The sequence below is a fragment of the Apis mellifera genome, linkage group LG16, assembly GCF_003254395.2.
Source record: "Apis mellifera strain DH4 linkage group LG16, Amel_HAv3.1, whole genome shotgun sequence".
Lineage (NCBI taxonomy): Eukaryota > Metazoa > Arthropoda > Insecta > Hymenoptera > Apidae > Apis > Apis mellifera.
Genome location: NC_037653.1, coordinates 1,859,420 through 1,882,778, shown reverse-complemented (window position 1 = coordinate 1,882,778; position 23,359 = coordinate 1,859,420). Strand labels below are relative to the sequence as shown.

The window sequence follows — 23,359 nt, the reverse complement described above, 5'->3', positions numbered from 1 at the left end:
GTGAGATTATTTTTATTGAAAAAGTGATTGAAATTTTGAAAAACCGAAAATTTAAGCTAATTCAAAAATTTAAGAAATCTAAAATTTTACAAACATATTATTAGTTAAACGAATTTTGATTTGACCTTGGTTTTTCATATTCATAAGATAGATATTACAATCGTGGAAGACAATAGTTCATAAACAATGCAACATTTAACTAAATGATTAGGTTCATAAATTATAAACATAGTTGCAGTGGAAAATAGCTTGGAAGCATGATAACTGGATTTTCATTCGAGAAAAAAAAATGTTAAGTTTAAAACATTTATCTCGTTTTTTAAAGAAAAAACTTATTCAATGAAAAAAATTTTGTCATTATTTTTACAATAGAAAAATATGTAATAAAATAAAGATCGTTTTATGAACAATTAAAAATGATTATTCAAACATAAAATTAAATATATACAAAATATTTAAGATTATATTTAAGATTATACATTTTTACACACATCTACATTTTCGTATTTTCAAACATTTTTAAAAAAGTTACAAGTTTCATAAAATCATTTTTCTCAATTTTCATACTATTATATGTTTATAACAAACATATTTTTTTTTAAAAGAAACATGACATTTTAAAATTCAAAATTTTTTATTTACTGAAAATATAACAGGCTAAAATATTTTCATTTTGATAATATTATTACAAATTTCTTTTTAAAAATTTTATTTCGTTCAAAACAAGATTTAATAATGAGATAACAAGATTTGATAATTTTTCTTAATTTTATAATTTCACAAATTTGTTCTAAAATCTTTATTCTTTCATTAAAACAAGATTTCACTCTAACCAGCTTAAGAAATTAGGTTAATTTTTCCATTATTTTATGTAAATAAATAAAAATATTCTCTAATATTTTTTTCCTTTAATTCTTATTTGAAATTTACTAAAAAGAAGATTATATTTAAACTAAATTCAAAATTAGATTATATTTTAATTAAATTACATTATATTAAATTTAAATTAAATTAAATTAAATAAATAAAAAAAAATTTAAAAAAGGATTGGAATTAGATTGGATTAGACTTAAATTTAGATTTTTGGATTAGATTTAACTTAAATTTCTAAGTTTCAATTAATTTCTCATTTCAAAATATATTTTTCAAAAAAAAAAAAAAAAATTAATGCATCACTTCATTTTCTTTCTACAAATTTATTATCTTAATTAATTTATTTAATTATATAATTCTATATATACACAATCTCTTTATATTCAAAATTCTATATAATCTCGGTACTCTATTTAATACAACTCCTTAACTATCTCCTTAATTAACCTATTTTCACTCTACAATTTTATATATATAACCTTTCTATATAACCTCTCTACTTTACAACATCTCTAATTTCAACACTTTATATATATATATAAAACATAACCTATATTCATTTTCTCTTTTGCTCCTCAAAAAATAATAATAATAATTCTTCTTTTTACAGTATTAAATATACTCATTAAATTAATCCTCATAAAACCTAATTTTTTCATGGATAATCTCGTACAAATTTCAATGTAAAAATACCTCCAGATCTCTTCTTTCTAAAGATCAAATGGAACATGGTCGTTCGGATTTTTTCTTTTGATCTTAAAACATTCTTTACTAATTACCCATCTACAGATATTACCACCCGCGATCCACTTCCTTCCATTTCCCGTTTCTTGAATCTCGCTTAGAGGTCACTCGACATAACCAGCATAACGAAATGCTCCCACGTAACAGGAAGACGGTTCGCTTCTTCCCAGAACAGGTTCTCCTGATGCACCGATTTTTAAGAATCGGATTTTTCAACCGGTCACGTTGAAAGGCCCTTGATTTACGGCCTTACTGTCGTCCCACAGTGATATACGCTGTATCTCGTACAGAAACGATTCAATCGTCCTGCTGGCCTCATCTTCGTTTCGAGAGGAAATGCAATATCAATTAAGGGAATATCGTGTGGAAAATTTTCGATATTATTAATGTACTCGATTCATTCATTATTTACTTTATATTAGAATAATCAAGATATTCACACTTAATAATTCAGATATAATTAAATATTGATGTAAAAATATTGTGGAAATATTGATTCGTTTGTTCGTGGAATAACAATGGAAATGACTTTATTATTATTATTTTTGAAGTTTCTTTTTTATTTAAATTCATAATTTTATTTTTTTTTAAATAATTATATATAATAAATTTTAAATTTGGTCATACCTTTGTGATGAAAATAATACAATTCAATCATATAATAAATTTTGGATGAATTTAATGCTTGTCATCTATATTTTTTCCAATTGTCAAATAATGATTGAAATACCATGATGTTGGTTATAGTAAATCGATTTCACTGTGAGTTTATTTTACTTTGATTTGATCTTCTAGGAGTACTTTTATTGGATTATCGTGTGAGCGATATTGACACGATCTAATTGTAGTGTGAATCAAGCTTAAAAGTATAAAAAGATCAATTGTTTTGTTTCATTTCAGATTTCATTATGCTGGAACAAAGTTTTATTATTAGTTAGTTTGACAATTTTGAATATAATTCATTTTGTTTAACAAAAACATTTTATTTATATTTTACAAAAATATTTTAATTAAAGAAATTTTATAATATAAATAAACATAAAAACATATTTATAAATAAATGTAATGCATATATAAATAAACAATATATATATATATATATACATATATGTATTGTATATTATATATTATGTGATATATTTATTATAGATCATTAACATATTTATAGAATATCTTTGAAAAATTTTAGAGATCAAAAAAAATACAAAAGTTAATATACAAAAATATTGATTGAAATTTATTTATTAAAATATAATTTAAGTTTGCATTAAATAAGATAAAAGTAAAATGAAACAATTCTATCTTTGAACAATGAAATCATCTCATTCTTTTACAATTCTATTTCCATTTATTCTAAAGCAAACTCAAATTGCTTAAAAAATTGCTTAATAAATAAATAAAAATTTTTATATATCAACTTTCCTGTTTGTTTTGGATAATATATAAATCCTAAAAGTATTTTAACACTTTATAATATAAACAACAAACAAGCAAAACAAAAATAAAAATGAAAATGAAAGAAGAAAAATGATAAGGAGTACCAATCATCTCGCTTTGATACTAACAATTAAATAATCTTTTCATCTGAATTAGTCGGAAAATATCTCAATTATGATTCAAAAAGAAGAAGTACCGAGTAAACAGCCGAGTTTCAATGTCACTTCACTCCATAAACTGTACAAATCCCCCACTTCTATCCTTCGAATCCCCTAAAAAAAACCTTTCTTCGCGCAGAGACGTCGAAAACAGTGTCCGGAAGAATGTTCGAGGATCACGACTCTCGGCAATAATCGCAAATCCAGTGAAATCGATCCGAGGTGAATCAAAGCGGAAATCGTTCTTGCATCAGACAAGGTGAAACAAAATGAAGTCGTCGGACGCTTAGTTACAAATTCGTGAGAAGCCATGAATTTTTTGTGGCCAAATCACCGAGTAAAAAACTTAAGACTCGCGAAATAACCGCGGTGAAGACGAATAAAGGACGAAATGTCCGTGGAAGAAATCGTGAATAGGACCGATGATAATCACACGTTCCAGAAAGAGGGATCAACTTGGAATTTTACGGATTATGTGGATACCAACGTCACACAGCTAGATGCAAACGCGACGAAGATCGACTCTTTCTACTTCTACAAGGTGAGTGTTAAAGTAAACACAGGCTGACTCTATAAATATATACACTACTGATTGAGGTTATGTTTCGACAGAGAGTAAGCTGATAAAAGATAGATTTTAAGATTCTCTTGTTCGAGTGTAAAGAAAGATTGATTTTAAAGATTATGATTTTGTTTTTGTATCGGAAAATTGTTAAATATTGCGTATATAATTAAATGAGACTTCCGTATGATTTAATAAAAAAAGAATGATACAGACTTTGTCGTTTTAATACAAGCTTCGTTCAAGAATTGTAACCAGAGCACTCTTGCATAGTAATTTATTAACTAGTAATATTAATGAATTGGCAACGCATTAATAATTAGTAACTTTTTTTCTACAAATATAATATTATAATAATAATATAAAATTAATATTATAATATTAATATATTAAATAATATATTAAATAATATAATATTATAATATTAAATAATATATTAAATAATATAATATTATAATATTAAATAATATTAATGGATTGAAAAATAACATGTTACTAGATTATAGAATTCTGTTTTATAATTTTATAATTTTATATTAAATAGAATAGTCGGATTAATTTGTAAATTAAATTTAATTTTAGAAAAAAGAATAAGATAATAGTACGTTTTGGTAAATGGTATATCATAAAATTATAAATTTCTTTTCAATAATTTTATAATTTTATATCAAATAAAATAATAATAAAAGAATAGATTTCTAAGATTGATAAAATAATTTGAATGAATAATAATAAAAACAATTTTAGGTTTTATTAAAAATATAGATATATTTAAAATAAAATATATTTCACGAATTGCTTTCAAGATTATTTTCTCCAGATATGTAGATATTATTGAGAAATAATTTTTGACAATCATTCTCAATGTAGTTTCTATTTGCTTTCAAGAGCAACTTTTCATGCTTTACTCTCCAATGTATTCACGCCTTAAAGCTTAATAGAGACCAGAGCCCTCTAGTTTTTGATAGCAATTTATTAACTAATAATGTTAGTTTATAAACTTTTTTTTTAAAATTTTATAATTTTATAAATGGAATAAAAAATATAGAATAATATTAAATAGATTTATAAACTATTATATGAATTTTATAAAAAGTGATTAATTATTTAATTATTATTATTTACCATTAAAATTAAAAGAATTATAGCTGTGTGGATATATTTTCTGATAATCTATCGTTCTAACAATTACATCTAAACTGTTTGTATGACAAATTCATAAAACATCTAAAGAATAAAACGCATATGTAACTAATTTTAGAAAAAAGAAATACTTGTTTTTATTAGAGTTTTTATGCCGAATATTTGATAAAGAGTAAAATATTTTGTGCAGTGTACGATATATTTTTTTGATTTCACGTATTATGTGGTATCGTATGAATAATGTCGACGTTAACCTTAAATTTTATATGAATATGTAGATATTTCGGACTTACAGAAAAAATGAAAATAGTAAATATTATATATGTATATTTGATAGTGTCTATGCAAGAGATTATATTATTGAACAAGCGGAGGAATTCAAGAGTTTCTTATTCTACGGTAAATATCTAAAAAAATCATTATTTTTTAAAAATTATTTTATGCTTTCTATATTTATAGAACTATTTCTAATGAAAAATTTATTAATTAATAGTTAATTGAATATATGAATGATTTAATATAATTTATTTTACTATTTATTAATTTTGAATTTGATTATGTTCAGTTTATGTATATTTCAATCTCGATTTCTTAAAATTAAGAATTTAAATGATAATATTTTATTCTATATTTTTCAGTACTCATTATATACTCAGAATATTTTTATATATATAATAATTTCTTATTATATAAATTAACTTCTATATAAATAATAGAGAAATAATTCTACAAAGTAATTATCGAAATAGTTTCATTAAAATAATATTTAAAAATTTATTTTATAATAATAATAATAAATAAATCAATAAAAAATATTTATTGAAAGTATAATTTAATCGATAGGAAATATTTATTTATAATGTAATATGTGAAGTTATTAATTAAAATAATAATTCAATTAATGAATAAAATTTAATAAAAAAATAAATTTGAAATATTTGTAAATATATATAAAAATAAAAAAAATTTTTATTTCGCTTTTAATTTAATTTTCTATTTTATTAATTATTTTATTTTTACATAATTTAATTATAAATATAATTAATTATAAATAATTGAATTATAAATAATACAATAAAATAAAACATTAATAAAATCAAGTAATTATTTCAAAAAAGTTTATTTGATATATTATTTAATTGATATAAAAACAAATTATTATAAAATAACCTATCTATTATAATATTTAAAGTTAAGGAAATATGTAGGTTTGTACAAATATTTTTATTTTTTATTTCAAATATTATTTTTTAAAATTGGAAGCGAATACATGTTTAATAAGAAAAATAAACAAAAAATGAATTTATGGAATACCTTTACTTTTTTCATCTAGAAACAAAATTATTTTATTTAAATAAAATGCTTGATTAAAATTTGAATAAAAAATATTTAAAATGTTAAAAATATCAGAATAATTCTAATTTTAAAGAAACACAACAAAATAGAGATAAAAATATATATTATTTGAAAATCGATTTAAAAATTTGATGCAAGTGTTTACCAAGAGAAAAATCCATAAATTCATTTTTTGTTTTATTAAACATGTATTTTGAATGATATATAAATATTTTATAATACAAAAAAAAGAATTTGAAATAAAATATAATGATTATACTAGAAAATCGAAAAATCTTTATGATCAAAATTCTATTATTTGAAAATTCTATTAGATTTAATAATTAAATTATGAAAAAATATTATTTATAGTAGATTTAATATAAATGAAATATTTATTTCACATTTAATCGTAATGATATTGAAAATTATTTAATATTTTTCTATTTTAGCATACTATGTACAGTTCAATATATCATATAATGATAAAGTTAAAAATTGTATATTTAGTAAATATCTATTATTATTTAAAATACTGTATTTTTCTATATTTATATAGAAAAATTTTCAAGTATAAAGCTAAAATTAGCTATCTTTCTGATTAGATATGAATGAATTAGCGATAACTGATTATTTTACATGTAAAAATAAATAAAAAATATAAAATAAATTTTTTTATTTAAAAATTCAATTTTGAGAAAAATGAATTTGAAAATTATATGTAGATCTGATTATATATATTTATATCAATTTTCTCAAAAAATTTAAATTCTTCAAAAATAAGAATTTAAATTACGAAATTTTATTTTTTATTTGTAAAATAAAATATTTATAAAATAACCAGCTTAAAAATTTTTAGCTTAAAAATTTAAAATGTTGTATTCGTGTTGTATATATGAAACTTTTAATAAAAAAATTTTATTCTATATTTTCGATTTATTTTTTCATTTACAATAAAATCACTTAGTATCATATAAATCGCCTTTATAATATTTATTCGAAAAAATAAAAATATTATTTGCTTTATCAAGAATCTATTTTCTGTAGCTCTTCATAAAAATTGAAATTAAAATATAATTAAAATATTTTATCAAAAATTTACGTTTCTAATCCTTTTTTTTTTTTTTTTTTTTTTTTCTATAATTCTGTAATATATTATAGTGAATATACTATAATGTATACATATATGCCTCTGCAACATTCTGTAATCACTCAAACAAATACTCTATTAAATAGAAATTCTATATTCTATAATTTTATAATATTCATACAATAATGTCATATAAACCAATGATATCATATAAATAATGTCATATAAATAATAATATAAAGCAATGATGGTGTAAACTTTACATTATTCGAATAAAATATTTATTTCTATTCATTTACATCAAATATCTGTTTCTCTCAATTCTACGGAAGGGGGGAATTAAAATAGAATCAAGATAGAATTATTCACAAGAATAAAACTTTAAGTCAAAATATAAAGCACAGTTTATTTGTATCTGTAAAAATGTAAACGTCATCGGGGTAATGAATAGTGCATTTACGTTCTCGTAAATGTCGAGAGACACGTGGACGACGAGACGTTCGGCAATTTCTCAAATGGTAAAGTGACGTAACCTTGTTCCCACCGTTAATCGGGTCATTTGAAACGAAGTCGGTTGATTTCTACTTTTGCCCGCCAATTAGCAAGCCGGATGCAATCATGCGCGAATAAATTTCGAGGTGAAGGTAAATATTATGAGAATGAAAAGCGATTTAATCATGGTTAACCGAAAATTATTCATACGATGAACTACGTACGTAATCATAAATTTTTTCTAAAATTTTAATCAAAATGCTGGATAAAATAAGTATTCCGAATAAGAAATAAAAATATTTATAGGTTATTAAACTATTGTTTTGATATTATTGGTATTAATCAATTTGAAATAATTATTTATTTCCATATCAATATTTATTTGATTTTACACGAATTTTTATATGAAATATATATTTTAATTATTATTTTTTAATAAGAATTTGAAGTTATTATTTGAAATATTTCTTGCATTATAATGTGTAATGAAATATTTCAATATTATCCTCATCATATATAAAATATCCTGTATCATGAATTGCATTCCTTAACAGGTGGTTGTGTGGATATGTTTAATTTTCATAATTATATATTATATATAGATTGAAATGAATATGAATTGAACAACAGTAAGTTAACCATTTTCAGAAATCATTTCTGTAAATTGAACATTATCCAACTAACTTTTTTTTTTGAAATGCATATTTATACATTTGAAGATAAGAAGTCGAAAGATAAATGTTTAATAAACAAATGAAGATTATAAGATTAATTAAATTGTATTTTTTTTATACACATTTTGTTAGTTATATAAAAATAATATTTAAAATAATCCTTGAAATGTAAATTTAGAAGCATGAAACATTATTTGAAATAATTATTTTTTGAGATATCTTTAAGATAATAATTAAAGATTATTATTTCAATTAATTATTTTAATTTGTATGCTTGAAATAAATATTTCGAATATACTTGTATATATAAATAAAATAAATTTACAAATATTAAGGTTATTTAAACAGAATATTTCAATAGTTATTATTTTCAATAGTTTTTACTTAAAATATATTCAACATTAATTTTTATTGAATACAGCAGAAAAATATTGAATTTATCTATAAATAATTATTTAATATCTGTCAAGATTTATTTTTATTTTGAAAAGTATATTTTTCTAACAGATTAAAATTAATATAATAAAATATGGTTTTTTTGAATAAAAAATATATTGAATATTATATTTAATAAAATTAAATAATATCATTTTTTATTATTATTTATATATATATATATACATTTATAATATTATATTTATTTCATTTTATTAAAAATATATTGTACTATGAAAAAAGAATAAATAGTTTATAATTTATTTGGCAACTTATTTATAAAAAATTGACTTTACCTGGTTTTCACATATCAAACATTCATAATATTACAAATAGCATGCAAACATTTGCATTGTTAGCGAACATTCTACATTAACAAACTATTATTTAACTTAACAAAGATTGATTACCAGTCATGTCGGTTCAGTTCGATAATATTTGCCAATATTTTTTTTACTTCCATTTATTTAATATTTTTAAAAAGATTCAAAGTCGAATGAAATGTTTATTTAGCCGCAAAAATATCATCATGCAGAGAATAAGAATCTTTTCTACGATATTTATTATTCCACCATTCATTTTCTGGAAGTATTTGCTACAAAGAAAATTCTTCGAAGGATATACTTTAGACGTATTTATGGTCTTGCACAAAAGAACATAATGGAAAATTGTGATAAAGTCGGATATATGGTTCCCTTTTCTATCTAGTGATGTTTTTTTTCGTTTCATCATAAGCTCTGACAATATAAATTTTTCCCTAAAGATTTTGCTTATATATATATCAACGCAGCATAAGCTGCAAATCTGCAGCTATATAAATATAATCGTATGATATGTATATTAATCGCATTAATTAATTTTTTTTAAATGCGGAAATATTTTTCGTGATATCTGTAGAATATTTTTCAAAAATAATTAAAATAAGAATTTTTCTCTTAACACATTTAACATGTGGTGTATAACGTATCCGTTATGTGAATTTTCTACTCTGTGGCAGTTGACACATACAGACGTGTCATAAATTTTTTTAAAAAATATGAAAGATGAAGAAGAATTTTCGAATATCTAATTTTGCTTATTGCTTATTCAACATGAGCATTATCATTAGTAATATATATAATACAGAACTATTTTTTTTGTTGTATTTTTCCTTATTTTATATTATATAAAATTTTTTCGTTTTTTATAGTTTTATATTTATATTTATATTATCAAAAATATTCACTAAAGAATTTCTTTTGATTTTTAATGGGATTTTGAATGTATTAAGAGAATTAGACTGCTTATTTTTAAGTATAAAATTTTTTAGTGTTCTTAAAAATTATTTTTTATTATTGACCATTGTATTGACAATAAATATAAAAAATAATTGTCACTTTCAATGTTTAGTATCTATTAACAACAAATAATTTCTTAAAACAATTTTTTTAGAGAATATTTTTTATAAATGAATATTGAAAGTTAGAATAATACAATATGTTAAAGAATACTTGTGCAAGTTTCAAATGAAATATTAATTGAGGTTATGTAATTCAGAAGTCATATTTCTCTAATTTTAGTTTATTTATTAGAATTATGATTGGAATATAAAAATTGGAATATAAAACATAGAAAATTTAACAGATTATAATAATATCGAATGATTATCGAATATATAATATCGAATATTTTTTTTTTAAACTAATAACAGATTATTATTGTTATTTTTTGTAAGTACATATATCATAAATCATAAAATAGAATTTTTTATCTTTCTTTTTCCATGAAATTATATTCTTTTTTATATCGAATTATATACAATTTTTTTTTGATGATATAATCATTTTGCCAGTATGCAGCTTACTTTTTTTTTAATTATCAGAGTCTAATAATTAAAAAAATGCAAAAAATATGAAATATCCAATGCAAAATATACACATTATGATGTTTCAAGGATGGAGCAGATTTTTATCTCAATTCTATTTCTGTAATTATATTCATCAACATCTTAATTTGCATATCCGCAATTTAATTATGATTCTAATTACAATCTAGAATCTATCTTCCCGACTAAAATTGCGTCTAGAATTATTTTTATCTGTATAATGCTCATATATTATCATTAGAATGCGAATATTTATTCACGATACATATGCAAAAAGTATATATCATTTAAGCACAAAAAAAATATGCAAAAATATACAAAAGCACGTTATTTATACATAAAAAATGGAAATATGTATGAAAAGTATACAAATATACTCGGAAAATTTTGTCTATTGTGCAATATAAGATAAAAGATAGGATACATTAATTATAGAATATTATAATTATATAATTAACAAAAATTATAAATATTAAGTATTAATTACAAATCATATTATTGCAATAATAAATATGACCAATTTATAATATTATTATATAATATATTGTTAATAATATTAATATAATATTATTAACAATACATATTATTATATATTATAACCAAGTACATGAATGATAAAAAGAAATCATCTTTTAACGATGAATCAAGATTCAATTTTGTTTTCTATTCTATTAATTTTTCCTATAATTAGAAAAAATTCAAGTAAAAAAAAAAAAAATTAGGAAAAAAATTTTATATTTCCATTTTCAAAGCTGCTTTTCAAAGTTGTTATTTTTCCATTTATTTTTCCAACTAATGTCAAATTTTTTGAACAAATGGTACAAATTAGAAGGTAAAGTACTATAATTTATAATTTTTATATTTTTATCATTATATTTTTTTAAAATTAATTGATCATTTGAAACATTTTATGATAAACTATTGATATTAGTTCACCATTATATATTTTGATTGTTTATGTAAGAATCTATAATGTCTCGTTATTATAAGATAAATAATTAATCTTTTGAATAATTAAGTTAAAATTTTATATTTGGTGTCTATCTATCTATTCTCACTGTCTTTTTTAAATTTCAAATTAATCAGTTATCTTTGTCTTTTTCAATTTTCTTGTAAAAATTTCTAATTTTACGAATTAAATAAACGTTAATTAAACGATTCTGTCATTTAGAAATATTTTTTTAAGTCAAATTACGAAAGAAATACGTATTAAATTTCGTACAACACGTAGAATACGAGAGAATCTATCAAGTAGCCTAAACACAAAGAAATGGGCGCCTGTCTGGTCTATGCTAATTCATCAGTAGACTTGGCTGCCATCTATATCTTGTCAACTGTTCCTTTTCCAACCGTTTTTCTGACATGTGTCTCGTGCACGTTTAAAAAATCACACGCGAGTCACGTTCACTACTGAGCAAACGCCAATCAAACAAATCTCGTTTCTCGAGAAAAATGTGTTTATCAGGAAAAGGTATGAGATGGAAATGGAGATATACAAGGTGTCCTGTAAAATGTGCATAACTGATTGAGAGGAATGGAAAAAAATTGAAATGATTTGAAAATGCTAAAAAGAAAAAGATTTTGATAGCAAATACCATTTCATATAAAGTTTAAATTAAATATTATCAAAAATAGGAGATATAAATATAAATATTATAAATATATTTATAATTTTTTTTTATCTTATATTTAATTCATACATGAATTAAATTTCTTATATGCCTTATATTATATACAATATCATGATTTTAATATATAATACTATTTAAAATATTATTTTCTTCATTATATTTCAATAATTTCTTATTTTAAAATAGTATTTGTTTAAGTTGATATGAAAATATATTATAAAATATATTAAATAAAATATATAAATATTTTAATTATTATATTATATTTATATTGTATTTAAATATTATTTTAAACAAAAGTTTGTTAACAAAATTTTGCATTCGAAGAAATAAAAATATTTATTTTTACTTATGCATTTATTTTCTGTAATCTTATCAATTGAAGCATAATTCTACATGCAACAATAAATCAAAAAAATAGAATCACTCATTAATCATTCTTCATGAAACACCATGTAGATTAATTTTTCTGGATAGCTAATATGTTATTCATAGGAGATATATGATATAGCGTGGGAGTGCATTCCATGAGTTGAAAAACTAATCTATCGTTATCGAATAATCTTTTTTAAAAATGAAAAAATATTCGAATAAAATATCTCGAATTATTTAAAAAATAAAATTTCTTTTCTATAATAATTTTTATAATATAAGAAGGCATATTTTCATTGCCACTTTCAGTGCATTCCAGTATTATTAGAATTTGAAATATGTTAACAATATCCTTATCCTTTTATTTTTTATCACATTGAATTTATTCTGTGGCAATGTTTTATTGCATTCTTCACCTCTTGATATTCCATATAATATATAAATTTTCTTATATCTTAAAAAATGTTCTATTCATTAATTTTTTCACAATAAAAGTTTTCTCAATATTCTTATATTGTTGGGAGTAAAAATAGTATACTAGTCGGATAATAGAATATTGAGTTAAGAAAACATTTAAATATTGATATTTGGATAATGGATGTTTAGGTAAGATTCCACTGAATCTGAACTAGTCGAGTTGTAATCGACTGTATTTACTTTTGATCATGATTCGAAAGTCAATTCTTGAAAAAAAAATAACGAGAAATAACAAATAAAGGAAATGATATTGCAAATAATAAATAGATTACGAATATATAGTAATACTCGATTAATTGTTTCGAGGTTATTATCAATTTTTGGAATTAGAAATAATTTTGAAATATGCTTTTAGAAATTAGCTTGTATCTACGTATTTATTTTATATATAGGTTAAGTTTGATTATTATAAATGATTGTAATTAGAATAATATGAAAATATTAAATAAAATAATATTGAATATAAAATAATTAGTAATTTAATTATATTATATATTATATTATTTAATATTATGATATTATTTAATAATTGATAATCATGATTAATGATACGTGATATCAATTTAAATTTAATTTTATCTTAAATTCATCGACATGAATGATTAATTTCCGTTATTTATGTGACTGTCACATTTTTATATAGATTAATGTTCTTTGAAAAAGAATCCCGACACATACACGATCATTATTCGATTAAATTATCTGATAAGATTTTGCTTCCTGTCTCGGGATTTGTTGAATGCAGGTTCCGTTTTTACCGATTCTTGAGAAAAAGATTAAATTGCAATACTTACATTTTTTTGACGAGGATTGTGTAAATATTGAAACATAGATGAGATTGAAATCGGATAACGAAATTCTACGAACTTGTCGATGACTCTCCATCTTTTAGTTTTCTAAGAATTTTATTATTTGTCGTTTCATTGTTAAAAATACACAAAATTTGATAGACACAAAAATCTTATTATTTGTAAAAAACATTTCAATATATACTTATATAGATATAATAATTTATTATTATTATTATTATTGTTATTGATAAAATTTCGTAAAAGCGAATAAACAATTAATAAAAATGTTTCAATATTATTTTTATTGCACAAGTGAATAATCAATAAGAAAAATTATAATTAAACATATTATGAATAGAAATTTTATAAAGAAATTATATTAAAAACAAATTTCTTATTTATATATTTATTAATATAAATCAAAATATTGGAAAGTGAAATTTTATTTTATTTTCGGTGCTAAGATGATTATTTTAGGTTAAACAAGAAATTATTAAATATATTATTGGAATATAAAAATAATGAGAGAATTAGTGATACAAATCTTTTTTGAATTATTAATACAAAGCTTTTTCTACATTATTTAACATATCACTGCACGAACAGACGCAATACTATTAACAACATAAAAATGGCAAAACAAAAAGAAAGAGAATCGCATATCGCAATACAATATTTAGTACAATAGCGACGCCTGTTATATATTTTTCTTACTACGCATATAGCGATCATAAATTCATCAGAAATTCATCCAATTTATCCAACTCATCCAACTCATCCATGTATTAATAAATGTATACATATAATTCATTACACAATCAATTTCAGTCATTTACAGTTGTTTATAAATCAAGGTAAAATATAAGCTTCATAAATAATTATTTATTTTATCATATATATAATTTTAAAATAAAGTTCCGAAAAATCCTAGTGATCAATTGGCATAAGAATTTAAAGAATTGTTACGAGAGAAAGGTTATTCAAAATAAAAAACTTCAATTTCAACCAATTATTGCGAAATATTAACAAAAAAACTTTTTTCACATATATTGAAGATTACTTACTTATATATTATTAATATAACTATCTTCACTGATAATTATTGTTATCGATTGTGAGTGTATAATAACCTAACTTAATCCAATTCAAATCTAATGAATAAGTAAGGGTAAGTTTTTAATTTTTTGGTAATCATGATTTTTCGGCTATCGAGATTAAAATATAAATAAAATAAATTAAATTGTACATAGTTAGATGAAATAATAACAGAAAACTTAATTAAAATAGAAATAGTAATAAAAAAATAAAGAAACTGCATGATTTGATTACAAAATATTTTGTCGAATTACAAGATACACGAAAAATTATTATGAAGACATATTTTGCTGATATATTTTATAATTGTTCTATCGCTGAAATTTTATATATTCTATAAATATAAAGATTGATACTACTATTATAACAAGCATTTAATGTATCAATCACGTATAATATTCAATATATAGTGAAAATTTTTTTACTATATATTAATATCTGAAAAAATAATAATTGAAGTTTCATATTTAGAATCTAATTTTCTTTCAAATAACTTTTAACTTTCGTGTCGATCACTTTCGCAATTCACCAGAGTTTTTCGAAACTACAATTTTTTTTTTTCTATCACAAAAAGAACTATGCAGACACTTTCTTGGTTACTCAACAAAAGCATCGCAACATGTTTCTCTATCTCACATCATCGACTGATTGCAGAAATCCACATGGAATTCGCTTATTTTTACTAGGAATGTGCGGTTCGCGTTGAAAGAATGAAGAATGGAGGGAGAAGAAGCGAAGGAGGAAGAAGAGGGTCATTGACGTGATGCTGGAAAAAGGCGGGCGATAAAATTAAGCTCTTGCGAGTCGTTTCATTCGAAAAATGGTAAATACTGAAGATATTGTACTCGATGAAATATCTTGTTATTACTTATCATCATTTCATTGGATATATGCTATAATTTATAAAATATTTGTTATAATTTCCTTTGAAGCAATGAACTAATTTATTAAATTAGACTCGAGATATATCCGTTCAGAATAAATATAGAAATATTTCTATATATATTTTATTTCAATTTGTTTTGAAATATACTGATTTAAATATATTTTTTATATATTTTCCATATTTTCTTATTATTATTATTATTATTATCGATATTTCAATAAATTGGAAATCATTGTTATAAAATAAATAATATAAAATAAATATTTTCAATTACTTCATATTTCTTTCATAATTTTTAAAAAGTTAATTCAGTTTTCAATAACTAAATTTCTGAATCATAGTCCTATTAAATTAATTTTATAATAATTGTATAATATAGTAATATAATTATATTAAAATAAATAAAAGATACAAAAATTAAAAATGATTATAATGATTTCAAAAAGCAAGACAACACAAATTGAGAATCATTTCTTTAAGATAATATAATTATTCTTCTCTATTTTCCTAATTTTTAAAAATTTATTCTCCCATAACTGAATCATTTTTCTTTTAAGAGAGAATTATTATCTTAAAATACTATAATTCAATTACCACACATTTTTTTCTAATTTTTAAAAAATTAATTAACTCTTCACTAATTAGGCCGTTACATTATTCTTAGAAAGCATTGTGAACATTTATCATCTATAATAAAATCGTGTATAAAATAAAAGAAAACTTGCAAATACTGATAATTTTTCACTTACTCTTCAGATTAAAGCCATATATCTATCTAAATGTCACAAAAACCTGAGCACTTCACTGAATCCTATAGCCTGTTAATTGAATCTCGTGTCGCTGAGCCGAGGATTGATTTCACAGACGGTGAAATATACCGACCATCAGCCTTGGAGAATAGAAAACATGGTCGTGATTACAGAGATTAACGGTTTACGTTATAGGGTGCATAAATCTCGAATTATCACGGATTTGTTCGCATCGATGAAATCTGGACCAAATTGAAATCGAATTCTACTTTGAAGTTTGTAACTTTCTTTGAGTTGTGTATATATACAATATGTACAGTTTATTAAAGTAGTCTTTGATTATATAATTCGATCATGATCGTGCGAACCGGCTTCAAACTCCTTGCACGATTTCCTCAGAAACGATTTTTGCGCGTAATCAACTCGCGAAATTAGGGGGTCATAGTAATTGCGTTCGTACCGAGAAGTTTAAAACTTTAAATTTCGTTTTATGGCGACGAGAGTCGAGAAGAAAGAGAAAGAATATTATTTTTATTTTTATTTTCAATCGTCGAAATATTTCACGCATGTGGAAATACAATCCAACACAAAAGTTTTCGTGCATTATTTCACGAAGAAATTTTACCTAATTTAAAAATTTTGATTTTAATAAAAATTAAGATATATATGAAATCTGGAATTATTATTTTTTTTTTTGTGCAAAATTTCATTGAAATGGTCTTAAATGAAAGATACTTTCTTGAAAATAACGATATTATGTATTTATTGTTAAATAATATTCGTCCTTTTTTCCATTAAATGATAATATTATTATTATGAGTGATATGGTTATGTAATTTTGTCAAAATTTATCTTTTACAAAATATAAAATATATTCACTAGTAAGAATTTTAATAAAATAGATATTTCTTAAACACGAATATATACGATTAATTTTTAAATATATTATTAAAATAACAAGAATGAAAAAATAATTCAAAATATAAATTAAAAATTTTATTGGCAGACAATAGCAATCAAAATATATTTATTATTATATTTATTTGAATATACAACAGATATTAATATAAAATCATTTTTCAAATTTTCATTTTTCATCTTAAGAGTTCAAAATATTATTTATAATATGATAAATGCAGCAATAAAATCTAAGCATTTTATAATAAAAAAAATTAGGAATAAATAAAAATTATTTATTATAGGAAATTCATTTCTATAAACACAATATTTTCTAATATAATTTTGATTAATATTTTTTTTATTTTTTAAAAATTTAAAAAAATAATTAATAATCATATTCTTAGAAATCTTACTGCAAAATAAAATTAAATTATTTAAAAGTTTTGATATAAATCATTCATTTTATTTGAGCATTATTTGAGGGAAAAGATTGATTATAAATTTTTGAAAAAAGTACATTAAACAATTTTTAATCAAATTGCTATATAAATTTCAGTCATAATTTATATTGAAATTGATTAATAATTAATTGATATAATCGTTTAATATAAACATAGCTTTAATGATTTTCTAACCTCTTCTTAAGCCTATTTTGCTTCCTCTTTTCTTAATATTTATCTTTTCTTTTTTTTATAATCAGGAGAATTTAATAAAAAAAAAAAACAAAAATTCATTAACAATCAGTCAAAATTAAGGATATTAAAATAATAAAAAATAATTTATAAAATAATTTATAAAAATAGTTTATAATTTGGAGAGTGGAAATAATTGTAAAATTAAACAAGATGAAAATCAAAATTGAACTTATAATCTTATAATAATCGATGATCAAATTATTAAGTAAACATTTATTAAGCAAACAATCGAGAAGATTATGCGGGTGCGATCATGTACATTAGATTGAGAACTTTCTTAATTAAATGCAATAGAGTGCGCGGTGAATACATTGTTACGCAGCTGTATTGTTCGTGCATCAACAAATATGTTAAAATTTCCAGTTCGAACATCCTCCATTTTTTTTTAATAAATATATACTTTTGTAACATTTTGAATAGCATTAGAAAAAACAACATGATAATCTTATTTATCGAAAAAAAATTTTAAAAGAATTTAATAAAATAATAATGTGTTTTCAAAGAATTCAAAAAATTTAAAAACTCAAAAAAAATTCAAGTTTCCGATTTCAAGAGTTTTGAGATAACTTTTTCAAAAATTCAAAAATCAGGATTTGATCTATCTTTATGATAGAGTCTGATTTTGATATATTAAAACCATATAAAAAGAAAACGGAGAAGGGATTGGAGACATATTTACGATCTTAAGATCACTTCTCCGGGTATTCTGGTGATCTCGAAGATAGAAAACCGTAATGGAGTTGTTTACGGTCGCTTGGAGAGAATGAACTTGGAGGATTCCAGCATCTCTTAAGATATAGAGGAGAAAAAAAAAAGGAAGACAGATCTTTTCATCTACCCCATATATCTTCCCTCGCTGTGACTATTCCTTATCAGCTGGCTCGATTATTTGATAGCGGGATTGGTCATTACTTTGGCCCAACTTTGCTTGGATAATTCTGCAAGAAATCTTTTCGATCATTTTGTTAGAAAACCACAAGTAATATAATAAATATTTTTATTGTTTAATTTCTCTATTTTCTAAAGAATTTGAAATCTATTTATATAAATGATATGTAGAATGTTTTTTTTTTTTATGAAAAACATGATTTATAAAAAAAATAAGACATATTTTATGAAATATTTATTTTTTAAATTTATATTATATCTTTATTCAAAAATAAGTAATTCAATTTAAGAGAAAATCATTTATATTTAATTAATATTAAATATTATTATATATTTATGAAGAAAGAGGTTATGGAAAAATAAATATTAGTATTCCATTTAAATTTTTTTCTGTAAAATTCTTTTCTCTTTTTCACTAAATTCAAAATATAATTATAATCTTATAATTTTGTAAGATATTTTATAAAATTTTGGTTTTTTAAATGCTATGTTTTATTGTATAAATACACGTAATTCTATAAGGAAAGTAAATGCACTTGTGATTTATCAAGTTTTTGGTTTGTGGTTATATTTATGAAGAAAGTCATAGAAAAATATAAATTATTATATTAAATTTTTTTCCTTTATTAAGTTTTTTTTTTATCATTTATCTTTTTTTACTAAAAATGTATGAAATATTCTGTATATACAAAGTATCCAAAGATTTAGTAGAGACGAATCAACAATTTCTTACTTTCACGCAAACCAGTCTTTTTGAGGTTTCAGATAAATTTACAATCGAACCGATGATATAAGTTTGACCATAAACAAAAAGCTTGCTCGAAGTTTATTCGTTATTCACAATTTCAGTTCAAATAATGATGTTCACAAACAGATATTGAGACACGATGTTGTCCAGGTTATATTTTTTTACTTCGACAATAATAGTTCATGATCGAATCACCTTTTTTGATAAAATGACCTCGTTCCTTAACATGACAGTTAACTAATAATCATCGCACAAATTATTGATAAAAATAACCGTTTATCATTTGACAAAAGTCGATACTGTTCGGTTATCCACGGTACACATGCGTCTTCATATGCGCCATTATTTTTAATACGACGACTAGAAGTCTAATTTTATGATCGTCCAGCGCCCTCTTGCTTCCACGGAATTTAAATATCGTAAATATCACGATATAACGTGATCATTCTTCTTTCTACTTTTAATATCTTTGTAAGTAAAAAAAAAAAAAAAAAAAAAGAAAAAAAGATAAAAAAAAAGAAGTCATTATCGTTTTTTTGTAATAAGCATGTTAACGTAATTTTTTGAAAAAAAATAAAAAAGAACGATTAACATTCGAACTATAAAATACACGTGCGAGATATGTTTTGCATATATAATTGATTTTAAAAATATTTGCTTTTTTTTTAATATTGCATGATTAATTTTTAACCAAATATTTTTTATTTTACTTTTTTTTTCTTTTTAAATTATTGCAAAGACGAATATTATTATTGAGAAATGAAATAATAAATATATATATATATATATATATATATATATATATATATATATATATATATATATTAGATAAATTATAATTATAAATTATAAAAAGATTATTAAATCAGTTTATTAATTCAATCATTAAATAAGTTATGTTAAAAAAATTATTAATTTATGAGATAGAATATTTTTTGATAATTAATTTTGTAGAATTTAATATATGAAAGACAAGTAAAATAAAATATTGTTAGGATATTTTTTCATGTCATAAATTTTAAAAAATTGAAGTTAAAATATCTCCTGAACTAATGATTTTTTGGCATAAATAATTCAATAATTTTGTTTAGAGGTTAAGATTATTTGCATTGTTTTGTGCATTTATAAAGATATGATTCTATTTAAAAAAATAAAGTTGACCTACAAATAATCTTTACGACTCAACGTAGAAAAAATCTCTTATATCAAATGATATATCCTATCAAATTATTTAATTTTTCCAAAATATTTTAATATTATATCAATAGAGATATTTCGATAAGTTTACATATAATATTCTACACGTCAAAATAGTAGTAAATTGTTTCAATTTAATTTTTAAAATAATATTAATAAAATAAAATTAAATTTTATTTTTTTTATCAATTTTTCATAAAATTTGCCAAACATTTAACACGATGTTTTTTATGGTTAACTATATTTTTTATGATTTGAAGTTGGTAAAGCGTGAGAAAATAAAATATTTTTTTTTTTTTCATTTTATGAGTTTGTATTTATTGTTTTTTTTTCATATTATTTATTTATTATCTTTTTCATTTTATATTATAACGAATAGTAAAATCATTTGAACAAACCTTGGAAACATAACCTTTTTATCATATGTTATTTTTATAGAATTTATAATACATGTCTACATTTCTCAAAAATGTTATATATATTATTATTGTAACACGCTTGATTAAAATTAATTTAATAATATTCATTTTTCACAATTTAAATAACTTTTAATTGAAATAAAAATTATTTATTTTTTATACAGGTTTAGAAATTTAGTTGTTTATTATTATTATTATTATTTTAATTAATAATTCAAACAACAAATAATTCAAACGAAATCAAAACACTCTTTCTTTGAAAATTGTTGCACATTGCACTATGTTGAAAAGATTGAAGTAACACGAATCATAAGTCAGAGGTAATGCGAGCTAATCTGGTCACGATAAATTCTTCTGTTGGTAGGATGATGGCGATAAAATTAATTATACGGTCGCTCTGAGTACTTGGTCGCTTTTATGGATGGAAATTAATACTTTCTCGTGGCATACTAAACTAGTGTGTAATCTGTTAAACTTACGAGTTCGGTAGCCGGTCGTTGAACGAACGTAAATTCAATCACCTCGTTATCGAATTATCAACCATCCAATTTCATTCGTTTCTTTTTATGAAAAGAGAGAGAATTAAAAACTTTTTTTTTTTTTCATTAGGCAAACTATCTATAGATTCAATTTCATTCGAAATTATTGGATTTTAAAATTGGGAGATTGATTCATATTTCAATTAAAAATATATGTGAAACTATAAAATTCTACGAAAATCTCTTCTTTGAAATTTTGAAAGATTAATCTAACTTAAACTTTTTGTTAATTTAAAAGAATAATTTGTATAAATAAGTTATAAGAATTTTGTTATAATATGAATTTATTTCTAATTTTAATTATTCATTTTTCATCTAATCCATTTCATCTAATTAAATAGTATAATTTTTCAAATTGGAATTTTTTTATATCATTATACTCTATATATTCTATAATATATTTCTTTTGAAAAGAATTAAAAAAAATTTGTAACAAGATGAAAAAATATTAGAAAATTAAAATTTTTTCTTAACAAAATAATATTTCAAGTGTTTCAATTTTCTAAAAAAATAAACTAATAGCACCATAATTACTATTAATACTATCAAGTAATAATCAAGCCTAAATATTTTAATGAAGTATAATAATAAAATTTTAAAATATTTTTTTTATGAGTTGATATGAAAATATGCAAAATGAATAAAATAATTTGATCATTTAGAATATTTCTAGAATATTTGTTTTCAATAATATTAAGATTAAAAAGTGCAATTGATAATGCATTTAATTTTTCAAAAAATTCCTTTTATTATCAAAATCAGATGAAAGATTCAAAGTGATAATAAATTATTTAATTCATCCAATTTAATATAATTTAAATAATATTTTTTTTATACAACTAAATCATATTCAACAATATAATTAACAATAATAAAAATATTAAAATTAATTCAATTTCAATTTTTATCTAAAAATTTTTCTTATTATTAAATGAGATGAAATGTTCAAATTATTTTGTTCATCTTATAGATTCGTTATTTCTTTATATAACTAGGTAAATATTATTTTAAAAAATTTATTTACAATTGTTCTGTTCTTGCTGCAGAAATGAAAATATTGAATATGCAAATGCAAAAAAATATGTAAATACTTAATATTTTATGCATTTACATACCGCATAAAAAGCAATATTTTTGTTCCATATTTTTTGATCTGAAAAACCAT

At 21.3% G+C, this 23,359-nt stretch overlaps 1 protein-coding gene across 2 annotated transcripts in view; it reads left to right on the top strand.

Annotated features, from left to right (window-relative positions):
- The window catches only part of LOC726935 (cardioacceleratory peptide receptor), an 81,779-nt gene that overhangs the window by 3,042 nt on the left and 55,378 nt on the right, over nucleotides 1-23,359 (top strand). Inside the window, exons 1-2 of one of the 2 annotated variants that reach the window (XM_006557763.3) lie at nucleotides 3,616-3,753; nucleotides 15,860-15,996. In XM_006557763.3, coding sequence (XP_006557826.1) covers nucleotides 15,994-15,996 — 3 coding nt within the window. In that variant the 5' untranslated portion in view covers nucleotides 3,616-3,753; nucleotides 15,860-15,993. Of the gene's footprint in view, nucleotides 1-3,351; nucleotides 3,754-15,859; nucleotides 15,997-23,359 lie in introns of those variants that run through there. The other variant, XM_001122652.4, reaches the window with a different exon arrangement.